At 47.8% G+C, this 18,996-nt stretch overlaps 1 protein-coding gene across 9 annotated transcripts; it reads right to left on the bottom strand.

Moving 5' to 3' along the window:
- Positions 1-1,610: 1,610 nt before the first annotated feature.
- Positions 1,611-18,943, bottom strand: CNTROB (centrobin, centriole duplication and spindle assembly protein). 9 transcript variants are annotated; one of them, XM_063656278.1, is made up of 20 exons: positions 18,351-18,937; positions 17,802-18,223; positions 16,930-17,014; positions 16,603-16,684; positions 16,004-16,160; positions 14,663-14,779; positions 14,328-14,444; positions 13,880-13,978; positions 11,396-11,632; positions 10,903-11,049; positions 7,933-8,066; positions 7,209-7,334; positions 6,820-6,982; positions 5,476-5,734; positions 3,722-3,873; positions 3,465-3,528; positions 3,117-3,287; positions 2,575-2,707; positions 2,034-2,106; positions 1,611-1,807 (listed from the first exon to the last, which is right to left on the bottom strand). In XM_063656278.1, the coding sequence occupies exons 2-20, from the start codon at positions 18,069-18,071 to the stop codon at positions 1,682-1,684; spliced, it is 2,712 nt and encodes a 903-aa protein (XP_063512348.1). In that variant the 5' UTR covers positions 18,072-18,223; positions 18,351-18,937; the 3' UTR covers positions 1,611-1,681. The 9 variants fall into 9 exon arrangements, with proteins under 9 accessions (XP_063512348.1, XP_063512345.1, XP_063512349.1 ...); XM_063656275.1 differs by having other exon boundaries at positions 2,509-2,707; positions 18,351-18,487; XM_063656279.1 differs by having other exon boundaries at positions 2,054-2,106; positions 2,509-2,707; positions 18,351-18,487.
- Between the last annotated feature and the right edge of the window lie 53 nt (positions 18,944-18,996).

The following is an 18,996-nucleotide window of genomic DNA, read 5'->3' as shown; positions in this document are numbered from 1 at the left end:
ACCAAGTTGGCCGGGCTGGTCTCAAACTCTTGGCCTCAAGTGATCTGCCTGCCTCGGCCTTCCAAAGTGCTGGGATTACAGTGTGAGTCACCGCACCCGGCCTCAATTTCAACTTTTATTTTAGATACAGGGCATGCATGTGCAGGCTTGTTACGTGGGTATATTGCACCTAGGTAGTGAGCATAGTACCATTAGGTAGTTTTTCAACCCGCGACCCCCTCCCCGCTCTGGGAGTCTGCAGTATCTGTTGTTCCCAAGTCTATGTTCACATGTGCTCAATGTTTACTCCCACTTAGGAGAACGTGTAGTACGAGGTTTTCTGTTCCTGCACAAATGTGCTTAAGATTATAGCCTTCGGCTCCATCCATGTTGCTACAAAGGACATTATTTCATTCTTTTTCATGGCTGTGTGGTATTCCATGGTATATGTGTACATTTTCTTTATCCAATCCATCTCTGATGGGCATCTAGGTTGATTCTATGTCTTTGCTGTTAAGAACAGTGTGGTAATGAACATATAAATGCATGTATCTTGTTGGAATAATGACCTCTTTTCCTTTGGGTATATATCCAGTGATGTGATCACTGGGTGAAATGGTAACTCTGTTTTAAGTTTTATGAGAAATCTCTAAACTGCTTTCCACAGTGGCTGAACTTAATTCCCAATGACAGCTATATAAGCATTCCCTTTTCTCTGCAGCCTTGCCAGCATGTTGTTTTTTGACTTTTTAATAATAGTCATTCTGATAGGTATGAGATGGTATCTCATTGTTGGGTTTTGCATTAAATTGATTTGCATTTCTCTGATGATTATTAACAAGCATTTTTTCAAATGTTTGTTGGCTGCTTGCATGTCTTCTTTTGAGAAGTGTCTGTTCATGTCCTCTGCCCATTTTTTAATGTAGGTATTTGTTTTTTGTTTGTTGATTTAAGTTCCTAATAGAGTCTGGATGTTAGACCTTTGTCAAATGCATAGTTTGAGAATATTTTCTCCCATTCCGTAGGTTGTCTGTTTACTCTGTCGACAGTCTCTTTTGCTGTGCAGAAACTCTTTAGTTTAATTAGGACCCAGCACTCTTGTCTTTTACATGTTTTAAAGCTGTAAGCATGAAGACTATAGCAACAATATGTCTGCTGGCTGGAGTAGAATCTGCCAATCTGAATCCTACAAATGCAACCTGAAAGAATTATTTTCCCTTAAGAGAGAAAACTTTCTCCCCAACAACCAAATTTTAACTCAAACTCTTTATACAATAATTTACTCTTATTAAAGTTTGGGTCTTTTCTGATTATTAAAGTAATATATACTTGTTTTAGAAAATTTGGAAAATACAGAAATGTATTAAAAAACTAAGAATCACCGATAATTCCACTACCACCCGGAGTTCATTGCTCTGCAGGTTTTAGCTTTGTCCACTGAATCTTAGCCGCTCCAACTTTCTAAATCTTGTCATTGACCGTCTTCCAAAGCATTCATGTCTTTTCCCACAGGAAATGACATATAAACACGTAATATATAAAAAAAGTACTCAAACCAAATGTGGTTTCTTTACAAAGTGATTTCCTACAAAACCTCTATTTTCCAAATTCCTATGAGCCAGAGACTCTGATACAGACTATTGAGCATTTATTAAAATAACAACAACGAGAGAACAAAGAAGAGGAGAGAGGGTAGGGGAGCTCATCTCCAGACTCCTCCCCGGCTCCTCATGCTACTTGGGGCAGGGTGCCCACTTTTCTTCCGTGCGGGAGGTTTTTCAATCTTGGGGGCTGTAGCAAGGCGGCGAGGGACAGCCTGGGAGGGAATCTGAGAGTTGAGGGAAGAGAGAGGAAGAAATCAGCGTCAGATCCTCTTAATTCCCCACTGCACTGAGGAAATGCACGTGGAGAGGCCAGATTAGTCTGCAGGGAGGAAACGCCATGCTACAGAACGCGGGGGTGGAATGGAGGGGCCAGCCAGGAGTGTGCAGAGGTGAAGGAACTGGTCAGTGAGAGCCCTTTTCTCCCCTGGTCCCTGCCTGACTTTCCCTCACCTCTTTCCGGGGGATCTCACCCAAGCGGGAGTCTGTGTTCCTTCTGGGGACATTATCCCCTCGGCCATCAGTCCTGCCACACAAATCAAAGGTATGAGGATGGGGATCTCCGTCCCCGCAGTTACCCAATACTGGATGGAAGAACCACTCCCCAATTCTGTCTCTTAAGAATAAGATCAAACTCGATAGACCCGGGCATCAACTGGGAGGAGACATTAGTGGAAGTAAATAATGAGTTACACTAGCTAGCCAAAATTCTAGGATTCTGAGTTTTGAGCTGAGGGGTAAAGAGGAAAAAAACGAAGGTAGAGAGACCTGGGGAAAATATTTTTTTGTTTAGAAGAAAAAAGCAAAAGAAAGGAAGAGAGAAAAGAAAGTTGTGGGGCAGTAAGAGAAGAAGATCTGTGGATCCACCTCTCATCCTTCACTTTCCTCCCCAGAAAAGGACAACGATTCAATTCAGTGTAAAACACACCCACTCCACTCCTCATAATCCAGCTTCCACCCTGCGAATCCTTCCTCCTTCCTCCCAGGCTTGTACCCGCTGTGTTCCAGCCTCTTCAGGTAGAGCAGGAGATCCTCAGCAGGCAGAGGCCCCCAGCCCCGAGCCTGGTAAAGTCGCAACAGTTGAGACACCTCCATCAGCTGCCTTGGGAATGTGAGCCCATCTCCACCTGACAGACATAGCAATAATCACAGGCGTCATCCTAGGGCCTGTCTCCCCAGCCCTCAGCCCATTTCCCCAGGAATTCAGAAGGACTGTAGGTACCTGTACTGGATCCACACTCAGGACTGTCCCTCCTTTTTTCCCTGGTAAACCAGAACATGCTCACCTCTCAGGACTGTCCCTCCTTTTTTCCCTGGTAAACCAGAACATGCTCACCTCTCAGGACTGTCCCTCCTTTTTTCCCTGGTAAACCAGAACATGCTCACCTCTCAGGACTGTCCCTCCTTTTTTCCCTGGTAAACCAGAACATGCTCACCTCTCAGGACTGTCCCTCCTTTTTTCCCTGGTAAACCAGAACATGCTCACCTCTCAGGACTGTCCCTCCTTTTTTCCCTGGTAAACCAGAACATGCTCACCTCTCTCTGCGGAACCACTGCTGGGACCACTGCCTTGTGAATGGGAGAGGGGAAGCTCATGGACCCGGAAAAGACTGGACGCCATGGCTAAGGGAACTTTGGTTTTGTGGACAGGCGGTGGAATACGTGGTACTTGAGGGGCTTCCTCCCAAGATGGGACCGTCAGAGGACCTAGCGAAAGGAAAGAAAGCCAAGAATCAGGAAATGGGGCAAAGAACCAAGGAAGTCCCACCACCCAGCATTTATAAGGCTTTATTGCCTTTGCCAGCTCCTAAAAATTCATCCTAGATAACCAACTCCGATCTTTCCTAGGCCCCAGCCCCAACCTTCTTCAGAGTTGGAACTCACCAGACTTAGGGGGCAACAGGTCGACAGAAGGGTTCTCATTGTTCTGGGGCACTGTCTCCAGCAACTGTGGGTGAATAAGATAGTCAAGTTCCCTAGGGACTGATAGAGAAAAAGGCCTAGGGATCTGAGAGAAGAAGCTGGGACAAAGAGTTAGTCATAAACAGGGAATGAGGCCAGAGTCCTGGATTCCCAGAGCAGAAAGAGGAAAGGAGAAAGGGAAGAAGAAAATGAGCTAGTCTGGATGGAATCTCTCTTACCTGGTGCAAAAAATTCTTGAGGCCTTCCAGCTGAGCAGGTGGCAGCCCTTGCTTTAGGAGGCCCTCCCCGTCAGGTCCAGGATCTTCCTCAGGGAATGGCCTTTCTGCCCTATGATCGGGATGGAAGGCCCCAAGTGCAGAGAAGGCCCCAGCTATAAAGTGAAACAGGTGTGGGTGGGTGCAAGTATGTTCAGGGGGGAAGGGGCTCCTCCACAAACCAACTCACCTAATACTCAGAAGAAAGGGGCCTATTAAATGTAAGAGGAACATCACAGCTAAGAGAAGATGAAGATGGAGGTTTAAAGTAGCTGGAGAGGGAAGGGTTGGAGGTGACTGGGAGATGGCACAGCTGAATTCTAAGACAGAAATATAGACAGAAGAAAGCTGTGGTACTCAAACTCTAAACAAATAAATACCCTCACAAACTCCCTGAAGAATGGAAATGAGTAACACACATGTTCTGACCTCTTCCCCAGAATATGCCCCATTCTTTTATTATTCTCACATAATTAAAAAATTTTTAATTGTGCTACAACTAATCTCTTTTTTTTTTTTTTTTTTTTTGAGACGGAGTCTTGCTCTGTCGCCCAGGCTGAAGTGCAGTGGTGTGATCTCGGCTCACTGCAAGCTCCACCTCCCGGGTTCTGGGTTCACACCATTCTCCTGCCTCAGCCTCCTGAGTAGCTAGGACTACAGGCACCTGCCAACATGCCTGGCTAATTTTTTGTATTTTTAGTAGAGATGGGGTTTCACTGTGTTAGCCAGGATGGTCTCGATCTCCTGACCTTGTGATCCGCCCGCCTTGGCTTCCCAAAGTACTGGGATTACAGGCGTGAGCTGTAATCCCAGCACTTTGTCTCTTTTTTTTTTTTAAGAGACAGAGTCTTGCTGTGTTGCCCAGGCTGGAGTACAATGGCACCTTCTTAGCTCACTGTAGCCCCAAACTCCTTGGCTTGAACAATCCTTCTGTCTCAGCCTCCCTGGGTAGCTGGAAATCTGGGTGTGTGCCACCACATCCAGCTAGTTTTTTATTTTGCGTAGAGATGAGGTCTCACTATATCGGTCAGACTGGTCTGGAACTCCTGGCATCAAGCCATCCTCCCACCTCAGCCTCCCAAAGTGCTAGGATTACAGGTGTGAGCCACCATGCCTGGCCCCATCCCTCATTTTTAATTCGACCTAGGTTGTCATGTTTGTACCACACAGAACACCCCCATCCACTCAAATCACAGCTGACATTAAACTACGGGTGGACACCACACCCACGGTCAGCCAATCCAATCAGATGGCCTCTTTAAACTAGACCTAAAAAACTGAGACACCGATGTCTCTATAAATGTCTAGAGGCTCAGCTAGAGTCAGTATCACAGCTGGTCAAACCCATGTGTAAACTGAAGTTATGAGGGGCGAGAACCTTGAATGCTGGTCTAGCAAGAAAAAAGAGCAGAGATGCAGGAGAGGTGGACCCAGGAGACTATGCAGGCCCACAGAAAAGGGTCAGCTAGCTGCCTCAGTTCCTGATAGTGCCCCGTTCCCAACTCCAGTTCTCATTAAGTCCAGCGATGTCACATTTCCACGAAATCTCAATCCCTTTATTTGGACCAATGTGAGCAGATTTCTGCTCCTTGCAACTTGTGATCACTAAAGGCATCTGGGAAACTAAATGCTCAAGTATCAGACAGAAAGCAAGGTACAAAAGAGGGAGCCAATTCATGCACAGAAGGGGAACCCCAGTGACTTCTGCCCCCAGTTACCTGTGGATGAAGTGAGGTCTGGTTTGGGCTCCAGGGGCTGGAAAGAATGCTGGCTCTGAAAAGAGGGGCCCAACAGGAGGCTAAGATCTGAGGAGGAACTGCAAAGAACAGGAGGTGCTCCAGGTAGCTCGTCCCTTGCTTCCCGGCTCTGCTGCAATACAGGCTTCAGGGCCACGGCCACAGGAGGCATAGTCCAGACCCTCCTCTCCTCCTTCTCCGGCTCCTGAGGCCCGGGGCTGGAGGGTCCAGCAGGAGGAGCCTGACCAGGAGACAGGCAGAAAGAAAGGTCAAAGCACAGTAGGTTTAAAGAGATAAGACATGGTACAAACACTTTAATAAGATTATAAATTTCTGGGTGCAGTGGCTCACACCTGTAATCCCAACACTTTGGGAGGACAGTTTGAGGCTGGGAGTTTGAACCAGGCTTGGCAACATAGAGAGATGCCATCGCTACAAAAAATTTAAAAATTAGCTGGGGGCAATGGCATGTGTGTGTAGTCCCAGCTACTCGGGAAGCTGAGGAGGGAGGATTGCTTGAGTGCTCTGGGCAACAGAGTGAGACCTTGTCTCAAATAAATAAATGATAAATATATAAATAAATCAAATTAAAATTAAAATATCCTAATTTTTTCTTCTTTTTCTTTTTTTGAGATGAGGTCTCACTATGTTGCCTAGGCTAGTCTTGAACTCCTGAGCTCAAGTGATCCTTCTGCTTTAGCCTCCCTGAGATTACAGACGCACCACCACACCTGCTAGAATTTCATAATTAAAAGAAGGAAGTGGGAAGTACCAACGTATGAAGGGCTAGGAAGTGAGACTCCCTACTCTACTCTGGGGCAGGACTTGGCAACAATTTTTTGCCCTTTCCCTCATAATTAATTCAGCTATCCCTCCACAAAACCAGTACCATGTATCATTTGTCCCCTCTTGGGACTGGGAGACTAGAGTTATGCCCAGTGGAATGGGGCCAGTTTGAGTGAGCTATGGCCATGGAGAAAGGATTTATTTTGCTGAGCAGTTATTATTTGTAAAGTCCACCAGTTTTTCTCCCCTGATGTAGGCCTTAGGAGCTGAACTTAGTACTTCCCTTGGGAGGGAGCTAGATTTCCAAAGAAGGAATCTAGAACACAGTTCTTGCTGGGCATGGTAGCTTATGCCTGGAATCCCAGCACTTTGGGAGTTAGAGGTGGGAGGATCACTTGAGACCGGAGTTCGAGGCTGCAGTGAGCTATGTTCGCACCAGTACGCTCCAGCCTGAGCAAGAGTGAGACCCTGTCTCAAAAATAAAAATAAAAATAAAAATAGAACACAACGGAGAAGCTTAGCTCAAGGGGTAAGGCGTACTGGAGGGTTGGGCGGCGGGAGAGTGGTGCTGAGCAGCTGGTTGGCCTCATCCCAGTGGGCCTGCAGCATGGCCTGCAGTCTTTCCACCAGCTCCACCCGCTGCTCCTCCAGCTGCTGGTTCCCACTCTGCAGTTCGCGCACTCGCGCTTGCTCCCGGGCCAGTCTGAAACAAAGAGAGAAGAAGTGACTCAGGGCCTTTAAGGAAGCAGATACTTGGGAGCTAAAAAGAGCCAGAAGGGAATGTTGGACATCTGACATTCTGAAAGGAGCTGGGGCCCATGTAAAGGATGACAGATCAATCAAGGGAGCAGCTCTTCACCGTTCCCAGTTTGGGCTCTACCCATGGGAAAGGGGCTGGGGCCTGAAAGGGGCACTCTGGGGACCAGGACCTGAGCTCGTAGTCCTCAGCCACCTGCTGTTGCCGCTCCTCTCGTTCTGCCATTTCCACCTTGAACTGAGCTAGCTGACTGGCCAGCTCCTGCTGGTGCTGTCCACTCAGGTCCTGCAGCTGCTTCCTACAGGGCACAGGTAGGAGAAGAGGCCTGAGACTGCAGACAGAAGAAGTGACCAACTGAGAAAAAGACATCATGTGTGCACGTGACAGTGATCCAGATAGCCAGTCAGCTAGCCTGGCCATGGCACAGGAAGCGGCAAGGACAAAGCTGGGGTCTTAGGATGGGTTCCTCAGAAGCAGAGACTTAAATAAATTTATTTCGGGAGCATTTCCAGAAAATCTCGGCAGCAGAATGGGGGTGAGGAGAAGTGAGGCCAGGCTGGGAGGAGGCTCAGTCTGACAGAGCAGCCCTGGAGACAGCGCAGGTCATACCTCAGCACTGTCCCAGCGAGGGAGCTGGACCATCTATCATTCTGCACCCATCAGTTCTTGGTTAAGGGCTACTCCCTATGGGATGAAAATTCCCAGGCACTTCTGGCTCTCCATGAACGCGTGAAGGCAGCCCTCCCGAGAGAGACTCAGGTCCCAGCTGATGGGAGTAAGTGCACCCTGGGAGTCACAGTGCTGGACCATGGCAAAGGGATTGAAGGGAACACGGGCCTGGCACTAACGATACGTGCTGTGGCTGAGAGAAGTGACACCTAGTGAGTCCCACGTACCTGTGATGTTCCCTGAGGGAGGCTGCTTGCCGTAGGCTGCTCTCCTGAGCCTGTGCCAGCCGCTCTGTCACCCGCTGCTCCAGCTGCACAGCCAGCTCCGACTCCAGCTGGATCCTCTGGCTTTCATACCGGGCCTGGGAGTGAAGGAAGGTGGGATAACGGCCCAAATCTGTTTGGGCTTAGAAGAGGATGGAGGATATAATGTAGACAAAATCCAGTACCAACTTTCCCCTCATATGAGATGAAGAACAAGAATTTTGCCTCAAGGAGTGAAAGAGGTTCCCTTTCCTTATTAAGATAGTCACACTTTAAACATACATCAAAGTGAAAATGACTATGGGTGAAAGACATAAATTTCTTAGCTAAAATAAATGTTCGATAGAGCAATCAAATCCATTCTATGTGTCTGAGATAACATACCCTGAGTAGAGTACCTGAAAGCCAGTAGACATTCAATAAATGGCAGTGCCTCTTCCTCCTTAAGCAGTCAACCTATAAGTGTCTCCATTTTCTCAGCCACAGTCCTTCAACTCACTAAAATCTGATTTCTACGTACAGTATTTTACTATAAAGAAAACTCAATCTCTTTTCTTTCTTTTTTTTTTTTGAGACGGAGTACCACTCTGTCACCCAGGCTGGAGTGCAGTGGTGCGATCTCGGCTCACTGCAACCTCTGCCTCCCGGGTTCAAGCAATTCTCCTGCCTCAGCCTCCCAAGTAGCTGCAACTACTACAGGTGCGTGCCACCAGGCCCGGCTAATTTTTTGTATTTTTAGTAGAGACGGGGTTTCGCCATATTGGCCAGGATGGTCTCAATCTCCTGACCTCGTGATCCACCCGCCTCGGCCTCCCAAAGTGCTGAGATTACAGGTGTGAGCCACTGCGCATGGCCCAAAGAACTCAATTTCTAAATCCAAATAGTGGTTATTTCTCAGCCCCTACTTCTGAGACAGTCTTGCTCTGTTGCTCAGCCTAAAGTGCAGTGGTGTGATCATGGCTCACTGCAGTCTCGACCTCCCAGACTCAAGCGATCCTCCCACCTCATCCTCCAGAGTAGCTGGGACTACAAGCTGGTGCCACCACACCCAGCTAATCTTTTTATTTTTTGTAGAGATGGGGGTCTCACTATGTTGCCCAGACTGGTCTCAAACTCTTGGACTCAAGCAATCCTCCCACTTCAGCCTCCCAAAGTGCTGGGATTACAGGCGTAAGCCACCACACGTGGCCCTTTCTGTCTTTTTTTTTAAGACTCGGTCTCACTCCTGTCACCCAGGCTGGAGTGCAGTGGTGCGATCACGGCTCACTGCAGCCTCTACTTCTAGGGATCAGTTGATCCTCCCACCTCAGCCTCCCGAGTAGCTGGGACTACAGGTGCATGCCACTATACCCGGCTAAGTTTTTGTATTTTTAGCAGAGTTTAGGTACTGCCATATTGCACCCAGGTTGGTCTTGAACTCCTGGGCTTAAGCAATCTGCCCGCTTCGGCCTCCCAAAGTGCTGGGATTCCAGGTGTGAGCCACCACACCCGGATGCTTTCTTAGTCTTTATCGTATGTGATCTCATTGTAACACCTGATGCCCTAGGTCAATTCTTTTTTTTTTTTTTTTTTTTTGAGATGGAGTCTCACTCTGTTACCCAGGCTGGAGCACACTGGTGCAATCTGGGCTCACTGCAACCTCCAACTCCTGGGTTCAAGCAATTCTCCTGCCTCAGCCTTCTTAGTAGCCAGGACTACAGGTGCGCACCACACACCTGGCTAATTTTTGTATTTTTAGTAGAGATGGGGTTTCACCATGTTGGCCAGGCTGGTCTCAAATTCCTGGGCTCAAGTGATCCACCCGCCTTGGCCTCCCACAGTGCTGGGATTACAGGCGTGAGCCACCACACCGGGCCAAAGGATTGTGGTTGTCAAATGCTGGCCTCACTGGTACCTCCTTAAGTTAACCATTTATAAGGAACATAGCCTCTCAGACTGGCTTGCACCTAGAAAATTCATCAATTTGTCCTTAACACACATTTTATACATAAAAACAGAGGCCCATAAAGGTCAAAATTCTAGCTAGAAGTAGACGTAAGTGCCTTAAGTCCTAATGCAATACTCTTTCCTCTTCAACGCTGTGTCTCCACCATGGGCCAGAACACAGCTGTCTCCATTCCTTTCCTCTATTCTGGAGATCGGCAAACTACAGCCCAATTCGGCCCTCCATTGCCTGTTTAGATAAGTTGTACTAGAACACAGCTGTGCCCATTTGTTTACGTACAGTTTATAGCTACTTCAGTGGTATAACAGCAGAGTTGGGTAGTTGCAACTGAGACCATACAACCCACAAAGCTAAAAATATTTACAGTCTGGCCCTTTACAGAAAAAGTTCACCAACTCCTGCTCTATTTCACGGCAAGAATCCGACTAGTTTGAATTTAAAATTCAGTGTGTTAGCTAGATGGAAAGTGTTTTTCAAAGTGTAATTATATCTGACAAACAATTTTTGAGTACAATTCTGTGCCAGGCCATGTGCTGTTATGGAAGTTTCATAAGTAAATTAAAAAATCATTGCCCTCCTGGGTCCCTGACCTACTCAGAGAGATTAATACAAGTTATTCAAGTAATGAGAATTACAAAGCATACTGTTATGATTGGAATCAAGTCTCTGACAAAAGCTTTCACCTGCTCTGTCAACCCACTAAGTGTGGTGTCATCTCTTAAAATAACATAAGGTATCTTTAATAGATTTAAATCTATTTAATCCTAAAAGTAACACTAGGTCAGTCTGACATATTGTGGGAAATGGTCACTCAGTGAGAAATGGCTCTGAGTTTAGGATAGAAAACTACCTATACTGCATAGAAACTGTTAATGGAATTAAACCCCAAACACCTGAACTGGGAGTGTCTGCCACAACTCCTGAGAGGTCCCTCTGCCTCAGATCTACTTCTCTCAGAACAAAACCTCAAGAACTCTCTGTCTTCTGACCTGCACCAAGCTCATTTCCAGCTGCAGGGCATCTCTCTCTCTCCGAGCTGTATCCAGCTCTCCTTCCAGCCGCCGCACCTCAGACTGCACCAATGCCAACTGGTGCTGGGCCTCCCAGGTGGCCTGGGCTTCCCTCTGGCTCTTCTCCTATGAAAGACAAATCAAATATATATACATACCTCATTTCTTATCTCCTGGTTACCTCCATTCCCCAGTTCATCCTCCCAAACCCTAAAATCCAAGCTTCCCCCAGCTCCTCCCATTTGTCTTATTTCCCCATCCCTGTTGAATTTCAGTCTTTGACCTTTCATGTGTTCATTACCCCCAGCCCTTCCTGCTGGCCCTATACTGTCAACCTTGTCTCCCACACATGGCTCTCTACTCTCCATTCCTGCCTAGATATATCCCCCATATTCTAACATTCCATCCCATTCAATTATTTTGCCCTTCATCTACTCCCTAGTTCCTCAGCTCTTCCAACCGCCACTTTTACCTTCTCCCTTTCCAACTGAGCCTGGCTCTCCTCCTGCAGCGCCTGGTAGTGTTCCTTAAGCTGGTGCTCTTGCTGGGCCCAGGTCTGCCGTTCTTCTTCTAGGGCAGCCCGAAGAGTCTCCAACTCTTGATGCTCACTCAGTTGCCCAGCCCGGGCTGTATCCCGCTCTTCCTGCAGGGCACAGCACCGCTGCTGTTCTGCCTCCAAGCTCAGGGTCAGAGCTTGCCTTTCCTCCTCCTACAGCCGCAGAAGAAAACCAGGCTCCTTAGTAGGCTCTTCAGAGACCAGCGATCTGCCCTCTGACCCTCATACAAGGTGCCTGCTGAGAATTATGCTCATTAAAAACACAATAATTAGGCCGGGTGCGGTGGCTCACACCTGTAATCCCAGCATTTTGGGAGGCCAAGGCAGGCAGATTACCTAAGGTCAGGAGTTTGAGACCAGCCTGGTCCAACATGGCGAAACCCCATCTCTACCAAAGGTACAAAAATTAGCCAGGCGTGGTGGTGGGTGCCTGTAATTCCAGCTACTTGGGAGGCAAAGGCAGGAGAATCGCTCTAACCTGGGAGGTAGAGGTTGCAGTGAGCTGGGATCACAAAACTGCACTCCAGCCTAGGCAACAGAGCAAGACTCCATCTCAAATAAAACCAAAAAAAACCCCACAATAGTTGACAGGCGCAGTGGCTCATGCCTGTAATCCCAGCACTTTGGGAGGCTGAGGCAGGCAGGTCATCTGAGGTCAGGAGTTTGGGACCAGCCTGGCCAACATGGTGAAACCATGTCTCCATTAAAAATATAAAAATTAGCTGGGCATGGTGGTGCACACCTGTATTCCCAGCTACTTGGGAGGCTGAGGCAGGAGAATTGCTTGAACCTGGGAGGCGAAGGTTGCAGTAAGCCAAGATTGTGCCACTAAACTCTAGCCTGGGCAACAGAGCGAGACTCCATCTCAAAACAAACAAACAAAACACAATAGTTGACAAGCTCATAGGATTATAATATAGTAGATAAGAGTTCCTGTTCCAGAGCCAGGTAGACCTGGGTTCAAGTCTCAGGTTTGAATCCTGGTTCTGGAATTTACTATGTGTTCTTAGGCATACATCCTTATCTGTAAACTGGAGATCATAACAGGGTGTGCCTTCTGAGCATTAAAGTAAAAAGCATATGTAAGGCTAATTTAGCACAGCATCAGGCACATAGTAAGTACTCAATACACAATAGTTACCACCATCATCGTCAAAAGAAATTCCACTAAGACTGGAATATCCAGCCTACAATCGTGAACCATCACCCATCATCAGGACTGTCAGATATAGCCTGTTAAGACTACAAGTACCAGCATGCATATAGCAAGCATGCGTTATGCGTGCATCAAGTTCCAATCCCGGCTACTAATTCATATGGCTAATCACCTTATCATTTCAGCTCTAAGAGACTTGAGTGAAGTGGCTGGGTATGGTGGCTTATGCCTGTAATCTCAGCACTTTGGGAAGCCAAGGCGGGCAGATCACTTGAGGTCAGGAGTTTGAGACCAGCGTGGTGAAACCCCATCTCTACCAAAAAAATACAAAAATTAGCTAGGCGTGGTGGCATACGCCTGTAGTCCCAGCTACTTGGGAGGCTAAGGTGGGAGAATCACTTGAATCCAGGGGGCAGAGGCTGCAGTGAGCTGAGACTGCACCACTGCACTCCAGCCTGGACAACAGAGTGAGACCCTGTCTCAAAAAAAAAAAAAAAAAAAGAAAAGAAAAGAAACTTGAGTTAGTTAGTCAATTCCATACCTTTTTTGGCCATGCCCTACACCAGAGGTCCCAAACCAGACTGAAAAAAATCACCCAGGAAATTTCTGAAAAGATTTGAGTTCCACCATATATCTACTGAATCAAAACCTCTGCAGGTGAGTCCCAGAAATCTTATATTTTATTTTATTTTTTATTTTTATTTTTTGAGATGGAGTCTCACTCTGTCGCCCAGGCTGGAGTGCAGTGGCGTGATCTCAGCTCACTGCAACCTCTGCCTGCTGGGTTCAAGCAATTCTCCTGCCTCAGCCTCCCAAGTAGCTGGGACTACAGGCATACACCACCATGCCCAGCTAGTTTTTTGATTTTTAGTAGAGACGGGGTTTTACCATGCTGGCCAGGCTGGTCTCAAACTCCTGACCTCATGATCCGCCTGCTTTGGCCTCCCAAAGTGCTGGGATTACAGGGGTGAGCCACCGTGCCCAGCCTATATTTTAAAATAATTCCTCAGATGACACTAATGTTCTAATGAGGATACAATTTGCAGAGTTTCTCAAACCGACTTGGTAGCAGAGCCTTTTTTTAATAGAATATCTAGCTGAATTACTGTTCTGAGGAGCACACTTTGGGAAACAGTGCTCTGGTGTAACTCAAATTATAATCTCCCACAATCCACCAATAGCTCACAGCTCTCTAGAAGTAATTAACAGCTTCCAGTGGAATTAACCCAGTCCAGTCTTCTCACCAGTGTCTCTCTTTCCCGTTGCTGCAGTCTGGCACTTTCCTGCTCACGATTCAGGGCCTCCATGGCCTCAGAAAGGCTTTGTTCCAGGCGGGTTACTGTCTTCCAGGAAGAGAGGAATACAGGGCAGAGGAACTGTGGGAAATCTGTGTGTGCTATATTTTATAAAGCATTGACAATGTAAACTTGAAACTTCACAGTTAAGTAAATGACTAAGGGGCCAGACAGAAGACTACATGGTGTGGGAAAAATTAAGAAGACATTGATGATGCAAGTTGGACAGCAGAAACGGTTAAAGGAGAAGAAAGGAGGGATGAGAAGAAATGTCAGGACAGCTACTACAAGACTGAGGTCAATCTGTTGGAAACCCTAATTCCAGAGCTATTTCTGCCCCTTTCCATCTGGAGATCTGTGACTCAGCTTCTAATGCCATATGCTCCAGGGCGCTCACCTCCTGCTGCTTGCTTCTGGCGAGCTCTGCTGCCTGGCGTTCCTCTTGAAGTCCCCTGAGAACCTCTGTCCGCTCAGCCTCATGCCGGTTCCAGCCCTCCACCACACGGGCGAGGGTCTTAGGTAGGGCAAGTAAGATGAAATTTCAAAATAACTTTTTTGCCTCTTTCTACCCACAGAGGCGGGGTCAACAGCCATCTTCTCCCAACAGTCAGCAAACCAACCCCTTGCCCAGCTCTCAGCATGCACCAAGAAACATTGGTTGGCCACTCACTTATTTATTATTCCTTAATGCTCTTCGTGGAGAGACCCACCCACATTTTGCTACCCTGGTACCTTGTCCAGTTGTTCAATCATGGTATCTTTCTTGCGGTCGGCAGCCACAGCCACGGCTAATTGTTGCTGCAGCTCTAACACTCGGGTCTGCAGGCTCTGAATATGGCGCTCACAATGCTGGGGAAAAGGGTGAGGAGTCTGGGTGTTGCCCATCTTTGGTATGACCACAGCACCAAACTTTCCAGCTCCTCTAGTGGAGGAGTGGGCTGGAGCCAAGAAGCCTGGGTCCTAAGAACAGAATAGGTCTGGAGAGGGAGAATCAGGAAAATTCTGAAGCAAGCACCTTGAGGCTCAAGATCTCCAACATGTTTCTGTACCTTTTCAGGAGATAAGTGCTTAGATTCCAGGCTCCTCCTTTTCCTGGATCTCCTGAGTAAAAATCCTATAAACCTTTTGGCAGAGGTGCAGCAGCCCACACAGCAAAATGTGCAAAGTTACTCCTACCTTCAGAAGCTCATTGGACACAATGAGTAAACACAGCAAGGATAAAGGGGAAAGCCTTTCATTCATGCCAAGAGGTTTAACATGGAGAAAGAGAGGCTTCCAAAAATGGCAACCAGTGATTTTGACTTTTCCTCTGCTTTGTCTATTTCTCTGTCCCCTTCAGACATTAAGGCAGAGGCTCACAGAGATAAAGCTCAGTATATCACCAGTAGCTGTAAATCCTGTGCACAATCTAGCAGAGTTTGTGTCCATTCAACAAACACAGAGTGTTTCTGTGTTATGTATATTCTAGACCTTAGGCAGCCAGTACTAAGACAAACAAGATACGGACCCTCAAATTTTAGAGAGGAGAAAAAAACAAGATATATCAGAACGATAAGCTACATGAAGGAAATAAGAAGGCAATTTGACTGACTACTTGGAATGGAGGTGGTGCCATATTAGATGGAATGGTCAAAAAAGCCCTCCTCAGAAAAATACTTAAGTCCCAGCTTTCAGGCTCTTAACTCTCAGCCCTTTTGTTTTTTGTTTTTTGTTTTTTGAGATGGAGTCTTGCTCTGTCGCCCAGGCTGGAGTGCAGTGGCGCGATCTCGGCTCACTGCAAGCTCCGCTTCCCAGGTTCACACCATTCTCCTGCCTCAGCCTCCCGAGTAGCTGGGACTACAGGTGCCCACCACCATGCCCGGCTAATTTTTTCTATTTTTAGTAGAGACGGGTTTCACCATGTTAGCCAGGATGGTCTCGATCTCCTGACCTCGTGATCCGCCTGCCTCGGCCTCCTAAAGTGCTGTGATTACAGGCGTGAGCCACCGCGCCTGGCCCCCTCAGCCCTTTTCAACACTTGGGTCCCCTCTTTCTAATCTTTGCTGCTTTCGAAAGGAAGCCTTTGCATCTTACCTTGCGGCGGGTATGCTCTGAATCCAATGCATCTCTCAGCCCCTGACAATCTGGGGGATTGAGTGGAGGCCCTGGCCGAAGGCTGGTGTAGCGGGGAAACAGCTCCTCCAGGGCTTGGGCTGAGCTAGACGGAGACAAGTCTTGCAGGGGCCGGGTGCTGAGCAAATCAGGTAGAGAATGTTAGAGCTGGGAAGGCTTTTGGAATCCACTTGTCCAACTGTGATATTCTACAAATGAGGAAACTGAGACCCAGAGAGGGCAAGAGACTTGTCCAAAGTCGTAAAGCTATATAACCATAGTGCTATAAATAACACACAGGTCTGTGATTCACTTAAAGGTTTCAGCAGAAACAAGCTAACTCTTTAGAGGGGAAGAATGACTGGAGGTTAAGAGAAAACCGGGTACTAGGCAGCAGATACCTGTGTTTCTGAAGGAGCAAAGCGGGCAGGAGACAGTAGAAAAAGATGAAAACTGAAAGGCAAGTGATAAGCCTCTTGGGTTCTTAAGAGGTACAAAAGCAATAAAGGGAGAAATAAGGAACAAAACGCTTGGATTTCCAAGAAAGCAAACAAGCTAGGAGAACCCCAAGGAGAACTCACTTGAGCAAGGTGGCTGTGCTATCACTGTCAAAGGAGTCCTCTTCCCGTCTCTCTGAGCCAGCGCCAGGAATGAGAGGATCCCCTGCAGGCAGCCAGAGGGACCCCAAAGCCAGATTCAGGTAATGACAAAAACAGGGGCCACTTGAAGAAGAGAAAAGGCCTTCCTTTCCAGTTCCCTCACTCCTTCACCCCCTCTCCCAAAGAACGGGAGACTTTTCTTCTGAAATCTCTTGCTCAGAGGTTTTCCTACCTGCTTCCTCTGTCCACTTTCTCCCACCCTTTACATCTAGGTTCTCCTTCATAGTTCTAGGGAAGGGGCTTACTCACGATAGGCTGTATCACGTGAGGTTTGGAGCATGGTCTGGAGCTGACCCCGAACACTTTCCATCTCAAAGATATGCTTAGAACCATCCTAGAAAAAAGCCACATGGAAATCAGATGCAATTTGCGTTATCTGTCTCCTACCTATTCCCAGGGTAGAATTTTCACTCCAGCACTTTGGAAAACAAGAAAAAACAGACGGATCCAATGAGGGATGTCCTAAACTTGAATCAGAAATTCAAATACTACAAAAGCCAGAAAGAGAGTGTAAATAAAATAATTGAGGAGGTATAAGACAAGAGTTGTGGAGATTCTTGCCAATTCAAGAACAAATGTAAGGACTGTATGGCTTATGGCTATCATTTTCAAACTCTGGAAGACCTAACCAGTCTGCAAATTGACTCTGACACCTTTTCTATAAAATACTAATAACTATCTTCTCTGTAACATGTTGTAGTTGACTAAACTATGTCTTAATGATGTACATGCCAAAGTTGGAATCATACTATCAAAATAGTGTTGAGCTGGAAGGATCTGAGCTGCTATCCTAAGTCCCTAGTTCCCTCTTGGGATCAAGAAACCTCACCCATTCCCAGTGCACGGGAAATAGCTCACCAACCTATCCCATAGGTTTGCTCTATCTACTCGGAGCAGAGATGTCTCTCACAAAAAACACTAGGAAGTTTCATAATTTTCAAATTATGGTGTCCCAGGTCACTCCCTCCCTCATAAGCATGACTGCCTATGCAGTTAAAAGGAATATGAAATCCAACAGGAAGAGTTCAAATCTCATCAAAGCTTTTTATTTTTACCAACCCCAATCCCAAGACTCTCTGGTGTCTAGTGCCACAGTGGTCTCCAAGACACACTTCCCTCACCTTTTTCTTCAAGTTGTTTTCCAATCCGACTGACAAGCTTCGACTCAATTCTTGGGCTAAGCCTTCTAACCCTTCTTGAGGCGGGGAGGTGGTGGGTAAATACAGCTGGGCTCGGGCTGTGGCCTCTGCCTGCCGGCTGAGGCGCAAAGAAGCATAGAGCTGGGAAGTCACTTCAGACGACACTTGGTTGAGCCCAGGGGGTTCTGATGAATCACTCAGGAGATCCTCCGCCCCGAGGGGTGAACTGGGGCTGTCAGCTGATGTTGCCATGAATACAGGGAAGAGAGAACCGGAGACAGCAAAGAGCTGGGAGGTTCTGCTTTAGCGAAGTCCAGGAGGAAAAGTTCACGGAGAAAGATTTGGGAGAAGGGAGGAAGACTCCACGCCAAGGATCCTTGGTGAATTAAGGGTATCGAGGCTTTCTGGTTAGAGGAAAGGTTTCCACCAGTTCCAGGGGCCATGGGAGTGGGCGAAAGCATCCCTTTCCCCAGCTCCTAGGAACAGTGTTAAGAGGGTGCAGCGCAGAGCGGGTGCGGACAAAAGACCTACTGTGGGACAACAGCGCTGCTGAAGCTCCTCTTCCCAACTACGAGTGCTGGAAGCTGCAGATCAACTCCGGCACAGGCTGTCCCCGGTCAACTGAGCTCTTAAGTTCTCACACGCAAAACGTCCCAACGGAAACGGACCCAAATCCACTAGGATCCCAATTTCTGTCCCCCTGCCCTACTAGTCCCTCAATTGGCTCCAGTCTCAAGAGAGGGAGGAACCTCACGCTCCCCCACCCCTTCACCCGTTCTACCCAGGGTCAGCTCCCTTGTACTTTCCCTTCGACCCCTCCTGGAAAGAAAGCCATGGCGAGCTTCCTTGCTCCCTAGAATCTCTCCCTCCCGACCACCCCAAAAGAAACCTTGTGAACCCTCAGTCACGCCCTAAGTTGTCCCTAAAAAGCACGCCGCCCTCAAGCCTAGCCCGAGATCCTCTGCCCCGACGACCACCTGGTTCCGCCTACTGTCCACCCTTCCAGTCCTCAGTCCCCAGTTTGCCAAAGAGGGGGGCAAGCCATTGGCCTTCTCCCCCGAGATCCCCCTCTCACGCCTGCCTCTACGCTCAAAACCGTTGGCAGCCTCCCGCCCACTGTCCACGGCTCCGCCCCTCTCGCCTCGATGACGTCACCCGCCCGCGAGACCACGCTCGC

Source organism: Pongo pygmaeus, chromosome 19, assembly GCF_028885625.2.
Source record: "Pongo pygmaeus isolate AG05252 chromosome 19, NHGRI_mPonPyg2-v2.0_pri, whole genome shotgun sequence".
Lineage (NCBI taxonomy): Eukaryota > Metazoa > Chordata > Mammalia > Primates > Hominidae > Pongo > Pongo pygmaeus.
The sequence above is the reverse complement of the archived record's forward strand: the minus strand, read 5'-3'. Positions and strand labels throughout refer to the sequence as shown.